General features: G+C 44.3%; 1 protein-coding gene across 6 annotated transcripts in view; it reads left to right on the forward strand.

Moving 5' to 3' along the window:
• The first annotated feature begins 436 nt into the window (after window positions 1-436).
• Window positions 437-19658, forward strand: part of BCKDHB (branched chain keto acid dehydrogenase E1 subunit beta) — a 245088-nt gene continuing 225866 nt past the window's right edge. For 5 of the 6 annotated variants that reach the window (XR_016395131.1, XM_089921767.1, XM_089921768.1 and 2 more), the window contains exons 1-3: window positions 437-653; window positions 13583-13660; window positions 15161-15229. Coding sequence is in view for 5 of the 6 variants with exons in the window: in XM_089921767.1 (XP_089777893.1) it covers window positions 458-653; window positions 13583-13660; window positions 15161-15229 (343 nt within the window). In the remaining variant the exon portion in view is untranslated. The remainder of the gene's footprint in view (window positions 654-13582; window positions 13661-15160; window positions 15230-19658) is intronic. The other variant, XM_022590326.3, reaches the window with a different exon arrangement.

Raw genomic sequence — 19658 nt, forward strand, 5'->3', positions numbered from 1 at the left:
AGTAACCAATGCCAATCGGTAACCCTTTCCATCCCTTACTTACAGGATAATAAAGGTAAAGAACAGGAGAGGATAAAAAAGGGTTACATTTCAAAAGAAAATATAAATCTTAAAATGGAAAAGGCATCGGAACCTCACAAAAGAACAAACCCAGGTAGAGCGTGGAACTCTGCAGAACCGCGTTCCGCTCCCGGACCCTGGCAGCAGACACTGGGAGGACTCCGCCTCCAGGAACAATCTCATTGGAGCGCACCTGCCCCTTTTCCGCATGCGCACAACGGGCAAACACTGCTGGCTCTTCTCGTCGCCTTTCCCACCCCCGAATTCCGAGCTCCGATTGGTTCGCTTCACGGGGCCGCCCCTTCGGTCCACCCAGTGTGGAAGCCGCCTCGGCGCTCCGCCCTCCTTGCCGGGAGCGGGCCGCGGCGCAGCCTGCAAACCCCGGCGGCGTGTGGGGATGGCGGCGACGGCGGTGACGGCTGGCAGGCTACTGCGGCTCCGCGCGGCCGGGGCCGAGGGACACTGGCGTCGGCTGCGTGGCGCGGGGCTGCCGCGGGGCTTCCTGCAGCCCGCCTCGGCCGACGGGGATGCGGCCCAGAGGCGGCAGGTGGCTCACTTCACTTTCCAGCCTGACCCGGAGCCACTGGAGTACGGTGAGCTAGGGACTGCCCTGTCCGCTCCCGCGCAACCCAGACTCCCAGGCCCGCGGGAGGTCATAACGGGTGCCGCCCTGCCTGTTCTGGGCGGGGTCCGTCGGGCTGACCTCCTTGCATCCCGGCGTAATCCCTGCCCTGCCCTCCGGAGCCTTGTTCTACCTTAGGGTCTGACTGTGATTTCCTCCTTGCTCCATTTTTGTGACTGCTCACCTCGAGAGGCAGCCCCTCGGCACCCTCGAGATGGGTGACAAGGCACACCAGGTGTGCAAGGGCCTGGGGGTGGAGGGGTTGTGCCAGGGACAGCCTCCCTTTCTCCACTCTCTATCCTTGCTTTCCCAAGTGCCCCCCGCCCCCCAGAGTTGTCCCAGCTTGCCCATTGCTGGGCCACAAACTACAGGCATCGGTATGTTAAAAAAAAAAAAGCGCCCCCCCCTTTTTTTTGCTTTAGTAGGTAAGAGAAAACGGAGGGACTAAAGTAACTGAATTGATTTCCCCAAGGTCACAGAACAGCTAATTCCTAGAGATGAGAAACATCCAGCTTCCTATCTGAGCCTAGTACTAAGCTTGTGCTGGGCTAGGCTGCCACTTAGCCAAGGAGGGGTAAGCGATGTAGGTGACGATGTAGGTGATGGGCAGAGGAAGCCTTCAAGTGCTTCCAACGGCAGCAGACACGTAGCACCTCTCACGCTTCACGGTATGACAGTTGCATGACATTTACGGTTTCTTCTGCGAGTTTTCTGTAATCTCCAACAGATCCAGTGTCTATCGTCAGAACATTGGAAACAATGAGAAAACAGCTACCTTTTCCTTGGCTAATAACTTCTCACATGCTAGAGTTGACATTTTGGGAAGTGTGCCAGTATTTGCTTGTGAGTAATAAAAATGAACATTTATTGAGCACTTACCACAGGCAGGCATGGGCTGAGAAGTTTACATTCATCCTCTCATTTGATGCTTAGGACAACCTTAAGAGGTAGGTAATGTTGTTATTCCCATTTTTCAGTTAAGTTAAATGAGGTCTTGAGATGGTTTGTCCTGGATTACACAGATAAGTTAGTGGTAGCATCAGCTTTGGAATCCAATTTTTCAGATTCCAGAGCTTCCATTCTAAACGATGTGCTAAACTGCATGTGGAAACTATTTACTAAGAGGTGTTCCGGTTTTGTGAAATAGTAGACACCATAAAGGCGAATAGCAACTTCTTCTATTCAACAAGATGGACCTCGAATTCTGTCTTCAAAGCAAAGAAACTTTAGCCCGATACTTGAGAAATAGAGCATAGGTCTTCTTAACCTCCTTCCATAATTATGAAATGACTAAAACTTGAGTAAAATGATAATAAAATGTTTGTTCTTATTATAACAATAATAAAAGCATATCACAGATATTTTGGATAATAGAAAAAAGCAAAAAAAGCAAGTAATCTCACCACCCACCACTGTAAATATTGCTAATACTTTGGGGTGTATCCTTTAAGTATTTCCTTTCAGTTTAGTGGAATTAATGTATTCCACTAATAAAATGAGTGGAATAAAAGTTTCCCCTAATTGTAGCTTTAATACAGATACAATTTGCATTATTTAATCAGAAGCATTTTCCCATATTGTTATATAGTTTTTATAACCTTCTTTGGAAGAAGACATGTTCTGGGAATTCCCTGGGTGGTCCAGTGGTTAGGACTCCGTGTTTTCACTGCCGAGTGCCCAGGTTCTATCCCTGGTTGGGAGACTAAGATCCCACAAGCCATGTGGCATGGCCAAAAAAAAAAAAAAAAAAAAGACGTGTTCCATAGAGCAGAAACACTGCGTAATTCCGTGGTTAAAATCTTGGCTCTAAAATCAGATTAGGCTAGGTTCCATCTTCACACTGTTACCTATAACTTTAAACTCATCACTTAGCCTCCATGAACCTCAATTTCTTTATAAGGAGTTAATGATATCTAATTTGGAAGGTTGTTATGAGGACTAAATAAGGATAACGTGCATAATGTACTTAACACAGTCTCTGACTACTAAGAAGCACTCGGTAAGTAAATGGAAACTTTTAATAATTACTTTTATGCTTTTGTTGTTACAGTTTTGCTGTGTTGTAAATAATGCAGATAGAAACATTTCAGGTATCTTTTACTGTATCTGAGATTATTTCTTTAGGATAAAGTCCCAGGGATGAGATTTCTGATTCGAAGATATGAACACTTTAATGGGTTTTTAATGCATAGTTCAAATTACCAGCTCGTACTTCTATTTGTGCTGTGAGAGTGTGAGTACTGGGTGTCGTGCTAGGATCACAGGTGTACTGTGGTACTGTGATTTGTAGTAAGAAATACGTATTTGGTCTTTGTTCTGTTCCTGGCGCAGAACTCTTGAAAATTCCCATGATGAGAGCAATAAAGGTGTCTTTAGTTATGTTACTGTTGACTTTTGGTAAGCCCCTAAGTCAACCTAAGGATGGGGGCTGGTGACCCATGTGCTTAGAGGTTTGGAACTTTCAGTCCCACCCTTCTGACCTCTGGGGAGGGTAGGGGGACCTCCAGGTCAGTGGATTGCCAATGGCCAATGATTTAATCAATCATGCCTAGGGAAGTCTCTCTAAAACTTCAAAGGACAGGGTTCAGATGGCTTCGGAGAGGGAAATCCCTGGTGGTCCCATGGCTAGGACTCTCGCTTTCACTGCCAAGGGCCTGGGTTTGATCCCTGGTTGGGGAACTGAGATCCCACAAGCCGCGCAGTGTGGCCAAAAACAATAAAAATTAAAAATTAACCCTCCCCCCGCCCCAAACAGACAGCTTCTGAGAGAGTGGCATTCTCAGAGAGCAGGGAAGCGCCTCACCTTCTCCCACACACCTTGCTCTATGCAGCTCTTCCATCTGGCTGCTCCTGAGTTATATATAGTTTATTATAGTTATAATAAACCAGCGATCTAGTAAGTAAAATGTTTCTGGGTTCTGTGCACTGCTCTAGCAAATTAATCAAACCCAAGGAGGAGCTGTGGGAACCTCCCATCTTAAGCTGGTCAGTCAGAAGCACAGGTGACAGCCTCACTTGGTGTTGGCATCTGAATTGGGGGAGGGGCGGTCTTGTAGGGCTGAGCCCTTAATCTGTAGGAGTTGAGATGAATTATAGGACACCCAGCTGGTGTTGCAGACTTGCTCGGTGATGTGTTAAAACGACACATGCACTTTGGAATTGGTGTCAGAATCGTATGTGCTCATGCGTGTGAGTGTGACTGCAGCGTGCGCGCACACACACACACACACTCGGGTATTTTGTGTATTTTAAAAATTGTACACGGGGTTATTTCTTCTCCCAGTGCTAATACTGTCTGCCATTGTTGAGTAGCTGCTGTGTCCCAGGTGTTGTGGTAGACATCAGTCTGTAATTCTCACAGTAACCTTGTGAGCTGGAGAATATTATGCTCATTTTACATATGAGAAAATTGAGGCGTAGAGATGTTGGTGGCCTGCCCGAGTCTGATAAGCAGCACAAGAATTTGAACCCAGATGTGTCTAATGCCAAAGTCTCCCACACGTACTGTTGTACATACTAATGAAGATACCTATTCTCTCTCTGCCTTTCTATGTTACTGTCTCTCTGCCTTTCATGCGTGCTACAGATAACTTTTATTCTTTTATTTTGGTTATTTTGACACATGAAAGGGACTCCTTAAATAGTATGGTGGTCATGGTCAACTCTGAGAAGGTGACATTTAAGCTGCACGGTGAGGATTGATAAAGGAATCACCTCTGCAAGGACCAGAGTGGAAGTTTGTTTTCCAGGAAGAAACAAGGACAAGCAAGGGTGAAGGCCCTGAGGTGGGGTGAGATGTGCTGTAGGAGTCGAGAAGGCCACTGTGGTCGGGGATGTCCTGTGTACGGGACAGTAGGCAGCTTTCAAAGATCAACGGCATAATGAAGAATCTTTGTATTATGGGATGACGGCCTTCTTGCCAGTATTAGAATTTTTAGGGCTGGGAACAGTGTAAGCAAAGAGAGGTTAGAAAGCATGGAGTTTATATGAGGAACAGGAAGTAGTGAGTTCATTTGGAGGAGAACGAAAATGGGTGGGAAACAAGTTAGGAATAGTAAATGGAGGCCTCTAAAGCTAGAATAAAGGCTGGGGAGGAGAAAAGATTGAATATCTCTAACGTGCCTTTCACTGCGCCAGTGCATTATGTATAGGTTCAAATGTGGTTCTGTGGGCGGTGGAGGGCCATTGACTGTTTTTAGGCAAGAAAGTGACCTGAGATGTCCTTGTGTTATATTACTGGGCAAGTTTATAGAATGGATTGGTGAAGGGAAGGTAAAGAGGCAGAGACATGCGTCCGAGAGATATTGTAATTGTCCACATGAGAAGCTTGAACTTGGTGAGTGTCAGTGGAAATGGTTGCATGTGTGGGAGGCTCTGGCACCGTTTTGCATGCAGGGGCTCAGTCAGGGGAAGGCGTATCGAAGGTGACTTGACATTTTCAACCTGGGAGGCTGAAAGGATGGTCAAGTGGTGGTCGCACTGATAGAAATGAGGGATGGCAGAGGAGAAGCACGTTTTCAGAGAGGGAGAGGGTGACTTAAATTTTGGATGTGTTGAGATGTCTTAGTCCTTTTGGGCTGCTGTAACAAAAGTGCCAATAGGGCTTCCCTGGTGGCGCAGTGGTTAAGAATCTGCCTGCCAATGCAGGGGACACGGGTTCGAGCCCTGGTCTGGGAAGATCCCACATGCTGCGGAGCAACTAAGCCCGTGGGCCACAGCTACTGAGCCTGCGCGTCTAGACCCTGTGCTCCACAACAATAGAAGCCACAACAATGAGAAGCCTGCGCACCGCGGTGAAGAGTAGCCCCCGCTTGCCGCAACTAGAGAAAGCCTGTGCACAGAAACGAAGATCCAACACAGCCAAAAATAAATAAATTTATTTAAAAAAATGCCAATAGGCTGGGTGGCTTATAAACAACAGAAATGTATTTCTTATAGTTCTGGAAGTCCAAGGTCACAGCACTGGCAGATGATTCAGTGTCTGGTGAGGATCTGCTTCTTGGTTCTTAGCCATCTTCTCACTGTGTCCTCACATAGTGGAAGGGGTGAGAGAGCTTTCTGGGGTCTCTTTTGTAAGTGCACTAATCCTATTCATGAGGGCTCCACCCTCATGACATACTCACCTCCCCAAGGCCCCACATCCAAATACCGTCACATTGGGAATTAAATTTCAACGTCTGCATTTGGGGGGACACAAGCATTCAGCCTCTAGCATTGGCAGTGTTGATGGAATAGAACACTATGAGTGAGGTAGGGTGGCCTGAGTTCTGATCTGGCACCAAAACAACTACGTCACAGGTAGAAACCCTTGGGGCCAGAGAATTCTCTCCAGGTCTCTTTTCCTCATCTTTTTTAGAATTGCCCTCAGTGAATGTCCTTCCTCTTTTCTCCTCTTACTCTGTGTTTCCTGTGCTGACTGACTTTATCATTGCTCATCCAAACCTCTCGTGGTACCCCACAGAATGAAGATAACGATGAGAGCGGACACTTTGATCAGTGCTCACCGTGTGCCAGGTGCTATTCTGGGTGCCTTGCGTGTATCAATTCATTTAATCCTCAAGTAACAGTGCTGTGATAGAGAATTTGAGCCGCACTTTACAACTTAGCATTGTGACATTGGCCATGTGTATTAGTCTTCATAAGCTTTTTTTTCCTCATTTGCACTGCCTCAGAGGGTCGCTGGGGGCACTCAATAAGATAATCCATACAGTTACTGGTGCCTGACACCCATGGTGCTAGAAAGATCTCCCTAATTAGGGGAGAGGGAAGGTAACTGGTGCAGAGTAGATGCTCCCTAAATATTGGGACATTTGATAGTAGTTATCTCATTGAATTCTCACAATAGCCCAATGGAAGTAGGATTTAGGGGATTAGATACGAAGAATGGATAAAAGGAAGACATTCAAGGATGCCTCCTTGGTTTCTGGCTTGGGCACCTGGGTGCCATCTAGTGTGGTTTTTAAAGTGGAAAGACTGGTTTTGGGAGTGGACATCAATAATACCCACTAAATATTATTATCTCTGTTTTGTAGCGGAGGAAGCTGAATGTTGGTGGTTAAGTAACTTTCTCAAAGTCACATAGGGAGTAAGTGGTATATTGGATTCCAGGCCAGGTCTGCCTTATGGCGTGTGTTCGCTCCCTTCATTACACTGTTGCTCCCCGAACTTCACTTCCGGGCCTCTCCCTGACCCTGATTTCGGGCATTTTATGGGTTTGTTTATTCGTTTATTCTATGCATTTAAATTTTCTCCCGGATGCCAAACTCTGTGGTACGTGCTTAAAGATATGAGTCTGGGCTTGTCCTCATGGAATCTGAAGTCTCATGGAGGAGATGGACAAAAAATAGCAAGCAAATGCACATTTAAATCAACCCCCATTGTAATAAATGGCCCGAAGGAAATGTTCAGGTGCTGGGAAGAGAAAAACAGAGATCTGGCAAGGGTCCTAAGAAGAGGTCACATTTAATGAAGCACTAAGGGGTCAGAAGGGAGCGTCCAAGGAGGTGTGAAGAGGGTGCTGGGCAGAGGGATCAACAGTGAAGGTCCTGAGGGGGCAGGGAGCCCGTGTTGGTGGCACTGAACTTTGGGGACAGTGGTGCAGAATGGGACTCACGGTGGGCAGGGACGAGATCGAGCAGGACCTGGTGGACGTGGTGAGAGGGGGGCTTTATTCCAGGAGCAGTCGGAGGCCTCTGACGGATTTTGAGCAGAGGAGTAATGTGACTTGCTTTGTCTTTTAGGACTCATTATAGAGCTCTCTGATGAATGATGTGGAGGCGTGAAGAGTAGAAATGAGGAAGCGGTACTGTGGCCTGAATGTTTATACACACCCTAAATTCATGTGTCGAAGCCCAAATCCCCAATGTGATGGTATTTGTAGGTGGGGCCATTGGGAGGTGATTATGTCGTGAGGGCGGAGCCTTCATGAATAGGATTAGAGCCTTTATAAAAAGAGATGCAGAGAGATTATCTCTCTCTGTCCACCATGTGAGGATATAGCCAGAAGATGCAAGCCAGGAAGAGGGTCCTCACTGGGAACTCACCTTGATCTTGAACTTCCCAACCTCCAGAATGGTGAGAAGTCAATTTCTGTCGTTTAAACCATCCAAACTATGGTTTTATGGCATTTTGTTACAGCAGCCAGAGCTAAGACAGGCCACTGGGAGGTGGTTTCCTGAACAGGAAAGTGTTGGGAAGTTCTGGAAATAGGACACAGTCGTGCTGGATTTTAAGCTTTACTTTGGAAGTCATATATTTGGAAGTAGGATTTAGGGAATTAGATACGAAGAATGGATAAAAGGAAGACATTCAAGGATGCCTCCTTGGTTTCTGGCTTGGGCACCTGGGTGCCATCTAGTGTGGTTTTTAAAGTGGAAAGACTGGTTTTGGGAGTGGACATCAAGAGTTCAGTTCTGTGCTGGTTGAGTTAGAAAAGCCCAAGACACCCAAGTGGAGAACTGATGGCTGTTGGATATAAAAGCCAAGAGCACAGAGGAGAGGTCTGGATTGGAGAGACCCATTTGTGAGTAACCAGCAAAATAGATGGATTTAAGAATCATAGAGACTGAGTAGATTAGGGCCAGCAAAGGTAAGGGAAGTGCCGCAGGTTGTCATACCATGGGCATCATGCCTTGGCAGATGTTAGCATGAGCCCACCTCACCCTGAACTGTTAATTTCTTCCTTTTCGTGGATATGCAGTAACACGGGCACCTTCAAAAGGCATTTGCGTTTGGAGACCCTTCATTTACATTTCAATATAAAATGTTCTGTCCCTGTTACTTGGATTCTCCCTGGAACTTACTTTATGGGGTAGAGGTCGGGACACCCTTTAATAGGGGTTAGAATGGGGTACAGGTATATACGTGGCTCCTAGCAAAAGATTCCTGGAGAGTAGGGTATCCGGAGGGGTGGAAGAGGTTTTGCTGGGGGAAAACAGGTAGCTTCTTAGGCATCCTCCCATTTTACAGTGTGGTTCATGCCAGATTATGCCATGGAAATCACGCATTCGTCGTGCTTCAACAGGCGTGTACTGCCTGTCATGTATGTGTCAGGCAGTGTGCTCAACGCGGGGGTTTCTAAGAGGCACACAACGAGGAGGGGCTGTGATACACAGGTCTCCACCAGGGACCAGGCAGCCCAGAGCAGAACCAGCGCTGGATGTGTTGGTGGAAGCTTCGTTTTCCGAAGTAGACCCTAATCCACGTCTTAGCTGTGTATTTATTTGTATTTGTTCGGGGTCTAAGTGTAGATACACTTACTGTCAGCATGGGCTGCTGTTGACCTGGGTTATTTCTGGACGCTGCTCCTGGGGCACCTGTGTGACCCATTAAATCTCAGGTGCTCTAGCTCTGCTGATGGCCTCTCTCTCCCTTCAGTGCTACCCCATGCTGCATATGGAATGGTTACTCAGAATAACTGAGTACTGCTCATCAGACTGGTACTGCAGTACTGCCTCTCCCCCACTCCCCTTGGCCTGGAATTTGTCTTTGAATTGTGACACTGGTAGGTTTTTTCCTATCCCATTCCTTTGTTTTAAAGTGGTTGATGAACAATTTGCTTTGTCTGTTTTTTAATTACTTTTTTTTTTTTGCGGTACGCGGGCCTCTCACTGCTGTGGCCTCTCCCATTGCGGAGCACAGGCTCCGGACGCGCAGGCTCAGCGGCCATGGCTCACGGGCCCAGCCGCTCCGCGGCATGTGTGATCTTCCCGGACCGGGGCACGAACCCGTGTCCCCTGCATCGGCAGGCGGACTCTCAACCACTGCGCCACCAGGGAAGCCCTGTTTTTTAATTTTTAAGAAACAGCCTCATAGGTTTATTTGTTCAGCTGTTCACTCAACAAATATTTATTGAGCACCTATTGCATGTCAGATACTGTTGTAAGGGCTGAGCACATAGCTCTGATCAAAGGCAGTTAAGAACCCCTGCCCCCTTATGTTCTATTGTGTCCCTTACATCCCAGTAACATGCCACTTTGTCTTTGCAGCAATGATGATGACCTGGTTTTTTTAAATTTTTTATTTAAAATTAAAATTTATTCTTTTCCATTATGGTTTATCACAGGATATTGGATATTGTTCCCTGTGCTATACAGTAGGACCTTGTTGTTTAACTATTTTATATATAGTAGTTTGTATCTGCTGTCTACTCCTAATTTATCCCCCCCTCCACTTTGGTAACCATAAGTTTGTTTTCTTTGTGAGTCTATTTCTGTTTTGTAAATTAGTTCATTTATAGCATATTTTAGATTCCACATATAACTGATAACATGTGATATTTGTCTTTCTCTTTCTGACTGACTTCACTTAGTATGATAATCTCTAGGTCGATCCATGTTGCTGAAAATGGCATTATTTCATTCTTTTTTATGGCTGAGTACTATTCCATTTTATATATGTACCACATCTTCTTTATCCATTCCTCTGTTGATGGGCATTCAGGTTGCTTCCATGTCTTGGCTGTTGTAAATAGTGCTGCTATGAACATTGGGGTGCCTGTATCTTTTCAAATTAGAGTTTTCTCTGGATGTATGCCCAGGAGTGGGATTGTAGGATCACATGGTAGTTCTATTTTTAGTTTTTTAAGGAACCACCGTACTGTTCTCCATAGTGGCTGCACCAATTTACATTCCCACCAACAGTGTAGGAGGGTTCCCTTTTCTCCACACCCTCTCCAGCATTTATTATTTGTAGACTTTTTAATGATGGCCATTCTGACCGGTGTGAGGTGATACCGCATTGTAGTTTTGATTTGCATTTCTCTAATAATTAGCGAAGTTGAGATCTTTTCATGTGCCTACTGGCCAGATGGTGACCCGGTTTTTCACAGTGTTCTACTTAGGACAGTTTTGAGTAAGCAGCTCAGTTCCAACCATAAAACCCCATTTTACCAATGGGTACCCTTTAGCTTGCATCCTTGGCTTGGGAAATTGCACGCTGTGTATATTTATGTTCATTTTGTTATAACTTTTTATCCTGGAAAAGAAGAGTCGTCAGTCTGGCTTTGAAATTTTGCAGCCAGTTATTGATACTGGTAATTGTGTGATTTGGCAACTGGGTTTAATAATTTTGTGGTGGTGTTCATAGACCTTTTTCTTTTTTCCCTTTTAAGGTCTTACCAGTGGCACAGCTTTGGTTAGACATGCTCCAGGTGTGCTTATCTTATCATGAGGGAACTTTAGGCATACTTTATCAATAGTTTTTGGTGTAACCCCCAGGAAAATAAGTAATTCTAAGGAAAATAAATATTTAAATGATGTTACCTCTGAATAACTTGTGATTTCTTCCAGACCCATCCATAAAACCACACTGCAAATTAAAAAAGAACCACAAGTAGATGTTGTTCTACTAAAAATTGTCACTTAAAGCTTTTAAAAGCATCTAGTAGAATAGCAGTTAATCCAAAACCCCAAAATTCTGACTTTGTTTGAAAAAAAAAAGTATTCAGGAGGGAAAGATTATGTGTTCACGTGGAAATATAACCTTTAGATACCCTTACTTGTAAATTATTTTCATACAAGATGAACAAATTCTTTGTGGTTATCAAGCAATACTTTTCAGATTCACTCTGTATGATTTTTATTATTAAAGTCTTTGCTTTCTCCTTACTGGAAACTTGCCAAGCAGCAGTGAGATGAGATGTCTTAGAGGCATTCAGTATTAATTCAAACGGTCAGCAGACTTGAAATAAGTACCAGTTTAGATGTTTAGGGAGTTTCATCCTCCCTAGAGTCTTAGCTATGAAAATCCTCATTAGATTTTCCTAGATAAAAATCTTACTTTAGGAAATGTATGAAAGAGGCGAAGGAGTGGGAATGTCATGGTGGTTGGGAAAATAGTTCACCCTAAACGATTATCATCTGATGCTGGGCACCAGTCAACACTTCTAAGAGTTTTTATAGAATGGAGAAGGATTTAAGGAAAGTATCTATTAAATGGCTTAGCCTTTAAGAAAAATACATTATGAAGTAATTATGGACATGGGGTGTGATGGTGATACGACAATGATTTCTTGAATAAATTCCTATTCTCTACACCAGAAATAAGAGTAGAACCAGGCTTTATTCTGGGCTCAGAGGGCAGCAGGGCAGATCTGACTGGCTATCGCCGAGACCTGTAGCCTGGGTATTCAACAGTGTGGAAGGGATCAGAGACAGGTGGGAGCCCAGAGCTGGATAGAGAATCAGAAGGCGGGGAAGATGGAAGGTTGCAGGTGTCCTAGGTCAGAGCCTGCTGTGGAGCCAGGGCACTCCAGGGATGGGCCTCCAGGAAAAGGATGGCTGATCAGTGTCTCTTGGCTGCAGGGTTGAAGGCAACAGCAGTCATGGTTGTGACCCACCCTGGGAATTAGACCTTGGCTTTTGGGATGCACAGGCCACTGGGTTTCACAGAGGTTAGATGGGCCAGTAGTCAGGGTAGGCAGCAGGTGTTGGAGGGGTTTGATATCAGCATGGCTATGGGTTAAGGTGCATGGATCAGGCAGTAACATGAAGACGGGTCCTGTTTATCAGAGAAGGTTCAGGCAGAAGCCTTTTCTGCTCTGAGTAGTGCTTTTGTGGATGATCTGACCCTACAGTTCTGGGACGATTGTGGGCACTGGGCAGCACCGAGGCTTAAACCAAAGCCCTAAAATCATGGTATTTCTGAATTCCAACATTTGGAACTTTATCACATAAAGCTTTATACCATTCAGAATAATGCCAAGGTCCAGATGAAGGCCACATTCACAGACCAGAGTCTGACAATTAATGCTAATATTTATTCAACGCTCACTGTCTCACGTACTGTTCTAAGTGCTTTACATGTATTGTTCCATTTAATCCTCTTAGCAACCCATTTAGGGAGATAGAGATTGGCTCACAGAGATTCTGCTTGAGCAATAAGAAATAGGAAGGGCCAAGCTGGTGTGCTTAGGCATGGGGTTATAGAATTCTCCATACACCAGCAGTTCTGGGCACTGAAGCTTTTTTAGCCTTCCTCACTGTTCTGTGGCCCATGACCATTTGTTCTTATTGGCACATTTAACACATGACATTGGTCACGTGTATTTGTTATGGCTTATGTTCCTAAGATTCATCCAGGGCATCTTCCCAGACTGCTACCACTCTGGCTGCTTCCCTTTTCTGACTTTCCATAGCTTTTATTTATTGTCTACACACATTCGTTCAACTTTGTCATGTTCCTTCCTCCTTTTTTTTATACTCGTTTTAAAATTGTTTAATATGTTTAAATTTTGCCTCCTCAACAAGTACCTTAAAGTTTGTATTGCTTTTGTATCCTCTACAGAGCCTGCATCATTGTAAATAATTCAGTAAATTTGCGTAATATATTCTATACCTTTCTTTCTACCTTGACTTTATTTTTTTAAATTTTATTTATTTTGTTAAATTTAATTTTTTTGGCTGCGCTGGGTCTCGCTGCGTGTGGGCTTTCTCTAGTTACAGCGAGTGGGGTCTACTCTTCGTTGCAGTGTGTGGGCTTCTCATTGCGGTGGCTTCTCTTGTTGGGCAGCATGGGCTCTAGGTGCGTGGGCTTCAGTAATTGCAGCATGCGGGCTCAGTAGTTGCGGCACGTGGGTCCCAGAGCGCATGGGCTTCAGTAGTTGTGGCACATGGTCTCAGTAGTTGTGGCACATGGTCTCAGTAGTTGTGGCTTGGCTCTTAGAGTGCAGGCTCAGTAGTTGTGGCACACGGGCTTAGTTGCTCTGCGGCATGTGGGATCTTCCTGGACCAGGGCTTGAACCTGTGTCCCCTGCATTGGCAGGCGGATTCTTAACCACTGTGCCGCTAGGGAAGTCCCATCTACCTTGACTTTAATTAAATTTTAATCAACAGTTAATAAACTGGTTATTTTTTATATATGTTACAATGCATGAATTTTTCTTTTTTTTAATTTTCACAGGGCAAACTCAGAAAATGAATCTCTTCCAGGCAGTAACAAGTGCCTTAGATAACTCACTGGCCAAAGACCCTACTGCAGGTAAACTTCCTTTGTGCTTGACTGTGGTAGTTGTGTTAATTCAGAATTGAAGATTTGCTAGAAATAGTTGTCTGGAGCTCAATGGGTAACATTATATCTACTTGAAATTTTTAAAAGACCTGAACAAATGCTTAAGGCTAAATAATCAAATTATGATATCAAACACATTTTTTAATCCTCTTATTATGAATTAGTTCGCACGTATATCTGGCATCATTAAGTTAACTTTCTCCCACAGTATGTGTGGTCCTTATATTACATTAATACCTTCTGGGTTTTTTGAATATGTACTGCTGTTTCTCTAGCATGTAGAAAAAAATGGAAAATACCACTTCGTTCAGCTATCTATTTATAAAATGAAGGTTTGATTCTGTGTGTGCTTTCCTTTGGGATACGTTGTCATTCAACTTGTAAGATTTTTTGGGAAATAACTGTAATATTTATAATTAACTTTATAAGTAACTTTATCTTATTAAATTAAGTTATTGATATAAAGCCAGTTGTCCCACTGTGTATTTTCTACATTTGACTGACTTGACTTCATATGTATATTTAGTGTACCTTGGGTTTCCACTTGGGAATCTCTGGTTTTAAGGTCAAGTGAAAAACAGGTTCATTTTTAGGAGGAAGTGAGAGCTGGACTAGTAGATGGTTAGACCTTCCTTTGTTTTGAATGAGAATGACTGATATAGCCCCGTAGAGAAGGGTGAGTTATTTTCTTGAGGTCCACGAAGCCGATGAGGTGCCTTAATGGGACTAGAATTCAGCTTTGTGAACACCCGTTGTTTGGTTCTCCTTGCCTTACTACGAGGCGCCCCTCAGTTTTCACCTATACTATTCTTTGCCTCGTTCCTTACATCCGTCATACTTGCCTCCTTTCTCTTTCACGCAATCTGCCACTTTCCTATTTGTCACTGTTCTCTCAGCTTGAAATGCTGTTTCTTTAGCTCTTCGATTGCTGACTCTCATTGTATGTCGTGTATTTAAAACAACAACAACAACAACAACAAAAACAAAAACGCTGCTCAGGCACTCAGGAGCCCGGCGTGTGAGTCACAGGTCTGCCTCTTGCTTTCTGACTTGTTAAGTTACTTTACTACTTTTCTGGCCTCGTTTCCTTCATGGGTAAAACAAGATGAGATTCCAGATCTGTGTTTCTTTCTCAACTGGGGATTTTAATCCCCCCTCCTCCCCTCACAGTTAATAATGTCTGGAGACAGACTTGAGGCTGTTACAGCTCTGTGTGGGGTCACTGTCATCCACTGGATAGAGACCCGGGGTGCTTCTCTGTGTCTGCAATGCACAGGACAGGCCACTATGACAAAAGAATTATCCAGTCCAAAGTGTCCCTGATGTCGAAATTGGGAAACCTTGATTTAGACCTGTGGTCCATTCCTGTTTTCTAATTGAAAATGTAAACATTTAAATTACTTATTTCTCATTGTTAGTATCATTTAGGGATTATTAAATACAATGTGTTTTTTAAACATTGTTTTTCAGTAATATTTGGTGAAGATGTTGCCTTTGGTGGAGTCTTTAGATGTACTGTTGGCTTGCGAGACAAGTATGGTAAGTTAGTATCTTTATATATGAACAGTATTCCTGTAGAACTTTTACTTAAAGATCTTGAAAATACAAAGTTTGCCTGTTGAAATGTTTGCCGTATCCTTATTGTACAGGTGGGTTCCTTTCGTTTCCACGGCAACCCACAGACGCCTTTGGCTTAGATTTCTCCAAGCGTGTTCTAACTGTAGCTTCCCTCTGATCTAGTTCATATTATACATATTATAGATTCCAAAATAGTCTTCATTAAATACACTGTTTGTCATGTCCTTCATGCTCTGGGAATCTTTGACCTCTTATTGCCGTCTACCTTAGCCGATTTCTTTTGTTTTTTTAAAATTAACTAATTAATTAAATTTAGTTGGCTGCATCAGGTCTTAGCTGCGGCACATGGGATCTTTCATTGCAGCACGCGGGGTTCTCTCTCACGCAGGGGATCAAACCCACGTCCCCTGCATTGGAAGGCAGATTCTTAGCCACTGGACCACCAGGAAAGCCCCAACCCCAAGAACATGGATTACTCATTTTTGCTGTTTTTTGTTTTGGCCACGCTGTGGGGCATGGAGGACCTTAGTTCCTCGACCAGGGATTGAACCCATGCCCTCTGCAGTGGGAGCACAGAGTCTTAACCACTGGACCGCCAGGGAAGTCCCCTACCTTAGCCCATTTCAGTCCCATTGCGTCTAGTTCAAGGTTCGGCCCTATTGGTCTCTGTTAATAGATTTCATCTTCTATTATCTGCAATAGGATTCTCCAGAGAAATCGAGCCATTAGGATATATCTATGTGTGTATAGATATGTGTGTATATGTATTATATATCTGTATCTGTATCTATATTTATACCTATACTTATATCTATATTGAGAGAGAGAAAGTGAGAGAGAAAATGAGAAAGAGAGATTTATATTTTAAGGAACTGGCTTACACCATTGTGGAGCTTGCAAATCTGAAATCTGTAGGGCAAGCCAGCAGACTGGAAAACCAGGCAGGCTTCAGGACAAATGTTTTCTCGTTTGGGAAACCTTAGTCTTTTCTTCTAAGGCCTTCAGGTGACTGGATGAAGCCCATGCACATTAAGAAGGATGAGCTGCTTTACTTAAAGTCTACTGATGTGAATGTTAATCACATCTAAAAATACCATCACAGCGATATCTTAGACTGGGATCTGACAGCCAGGCACCATCACCTTGCCAAGTGGACACCTGTCATTAACCATCACATTATCCTTCCACATGTTTCATCCCCACCAGTCTGTGCCTTTTGCCTGGCATGTGATCCATTTCCGCCTATTGCTTTCACTCATTTCATTTGCCTCAGACTTAAAACCATGACTTTGAGGTGCTTTGAGGTGACTTTGAGGTGCTTTGACCTTTCTTTTTTTTCCTCAGCTTTATCTAATGTGGAAATCAAAGCAGTTAAGTTTGGGGTGGAGTTGACATCTGCCTACTGTCTTACCTTTGCCGCTACCCTCTAAATCTCCTGTGTGCAGTAAGGAGTGAGGGGCCTTAAGATTTTTTTTTTTTTTTTTCTAATTATTGTTCCTTCTTGTTGCACTCTTCTCTGAGGTTATACTTGCATCCAGGAAACCATAGTTGAATCCGGGAAATCAAGTGTCCCATCCCACTTAGCAGGAACTCTCAGGTTGTTCTTTTCTCTTCCTTTACAGCAGTTTCATTTTTCTGGGTCCTGTCCCTCTGCTTTCTCCTAGCTGTCTATTTTAACAGCTCTTTAGAGTTTGAGATACTTGGACCAGTCTCAGCTATCTCAAACTATCTCAGTTCTCTCCAGCTAATTCTGACTCCTAGAGATTTTAGATCGTAAAAAAGAAATTAAGAACCTTGGGCTTCCCTGGTGGCGCAGTGGTTGAGAGTCAGCCTGCTGATGCAGGGGACGTGGGTTCGTTCCCTGGTCCAGGAAGATCCCACATGCCACGGAGTGGCTGGGCCCGTGAGCCATGGCCGCTGAGCCTGCGCTCCGCAACGGGAGAGGCCACAACAGTGAGAGTCCCGCGCACCGCAAGAAAAAAACAAAACAAAACAAAAAAACCTTTATACATTCGATTTCAAAATGCATATGCATCGTAGAAAATTTGGAAGATGTAGAAAAGCGTAAAGAAGAAAATAAAAATTGCTCAAACTACCAGAAGTAACCTAGAGAAAACCACTGTATGTATCTTGGTATTGTATACACTTCTAGACATATTTGAATATGTTTATATATATTAACTAATATTTAAAACATAGAACTATGCTTTTTTTTTTCCTTAGGATTTTCATCTCTGTTTACATTGCCCATCTGTTCTTGCATGCTGTCTACTTTATCCATTAGAGACCTTAGCATATTAATCATTTAAATTCCCAGTCTGATAATTCCAGCTTCCCTGCCACGTCTGGTAATGATGCTTGCGCTATCTCTTCAAATGTGTCTTTTGCCTTTTGATGTGCCTTGTAATTTTTTTCTTGATAGCCAGACGTGATGCACTGGGTAACTGCTGTAAATAGGCCTTCAGGGATGTGGTGGTGAGGTGTGGGGAGAGGGCAAGTGTTCTATAATCCTAGGATGAGGTTTGTCTTTAGTGAGCCTGTGCCCCTGGACTGTGAACTACACAAACATTTCTCAGTTTTTTCTCCCTGCCTCAGGTAGGACAGGGTGGCTAGAGTGAGCTGGAGTTGGGTATTTCCCTTCCCCCAGGTCAGTTAGGTTCTGATGATACCCAGTAGGTTGGGCTCTGGTTAACTAGTTTTATATGACTATTACTTAAGGAGGGAGTGCTCTGGCATATTTCAGAATGGTTGCTTGTTCACTTCCCTTGCTGGAAGCACGAGGGGATTTTCTCCGACATTTACTGTGGAAACCTGATTGAGCTCCTGGAGGTAAGCCTCACAGAATTGTGGGGAGCCCCTGCGACTTGGTCCCTGGAGATTTTAACTCTCAGGCTTGTCCACACAGAACCTCCAGCAATTCATCAGTTACAGCCCAGGTTTCCTGCCCCAGCTCTGGAAAGTTGAGATTCCCTGTATTCACCCATCCGTCTCTCCAGTCTTGGGGGCAGTGGTTTGCCCTATGTCCTCACCTCTCTAAGGATCCAAGAAGAGTTGTCGATTTTAGTCTGTTGAGCTTTTTACTTGTTAGGATGGAGTGGCGACTGCCAAGCTCCTTACATGTGGGACTGGAAACCAAAAGTTGGATTACACTTTTTAAAAAATAATTAATTAATTGTGTCTGCATTGGGTCTTCATTGCCGCGCACAGGCTTTCTCTACTTGCAGCGAGCGGGGGCTACTCTTCGTTGCACGGGCTTCTCATTGCGGTGGCTTCTCTTGTTGTGGAACATGGGCTCTAGGTGCACGGGCCTCCATAGTTGTGGCATGCGGGCTCAGTAGTTGTGGCTAGCCGGCTCTAGAGCACAAGCTCAGTAGTTGTGGCACATGGGCTTAGTTGCTGCACAGCATGTGGGATCTTCCCGGAGCAGGGCTTGAACCCGTGTCCCCTGCATTGGCAGGCGCAGTCTTAACCACTGAGCCACCAGGGAAGTCCCAGATTACACTTTTGTAACTAGTCTTATCTGTATCTACGCTGAGCAGTTTCTAGCCCTCACTGTTTTGCCCTGCCTGAGCCAGTGTGGTGGCATGCCATGTGCTTTACAAAGCTGGCAGGTCTTCTGTTGGCTTCTGCCCAGGTTCTCATCCACGACATTTCATTCCTGTCACCTGTGCTCACACACTAGCGACTTCCGAGTTTCTATCTCTGGTCTGGACCTCTGCCCTGAGCTTCATCTCTGTGGATTCAGTCCCCCACCCCTCCACAATCTTCTCCTCGCTGTTCGAGTCCTTTCAGACTCAGCGTTTCCAAACTTTTCAAACTCAGCTGAATTTATTATATCCTCCAGCAAATCCATGCCTCCTACTACATTTCCTATCTTGGTGAGTATACCACCATTCACCTCTCTCTTTCTCATTCTCCATGTCCAGTCAGGTCCTACGATTTTATCTTCAGAGTTTGTCTTTTTTTCTTTTTCAATTTAGAATGTTACTTTTACATTTTTTTAAAAAATGAATGTTATTATTTGGCTGTGTTGGGTCTTCATTGCTATGTGCGGGCTTTCTCTAGTTGCGGCGAGCAGGGGCTACTCTTTGTTGCGGTGCGTGGGCTTCTCATTGTGGTGGTTTCTCATTGTTGCAGAGCACGGGCTCTAGAGTGCAGGCTCAGTAGTTGTGGCGCACGGGCTTAGTTGCTCTGAGGCATGTGGGGTCTTTCCGGACCAGGGCTTGAACCCGTGTCTCCTGCATTGGCAGGTGGATTCTTAACCACTGCACTACCAGCAAAGTTCCTAGAATGTTACTTTTAAAAATTTATTTTTTACTTTATTATTTTTTTATTGAAGTATAGTTGACTTACAATGTTGTGTTAGTTTCAGGTGTACAGCAAACTGATT

The sequence above is a fragment of the Delphinapterus leucas genome, chromosome 12, assembly GCF_059928025.1.
Source record: "Delphinapterus leucas isolate spDelLeu-1000000601 "Yukka" chromosome 12, BTC_Dleu_Yukka2, whole genome shotgun sequence".
NCBI lineage: Eukaryota > Metazoa > Chordata > Mammalia > Artiodactyla > Monodontidae > Delphinapterus > Delphinapterus leucas.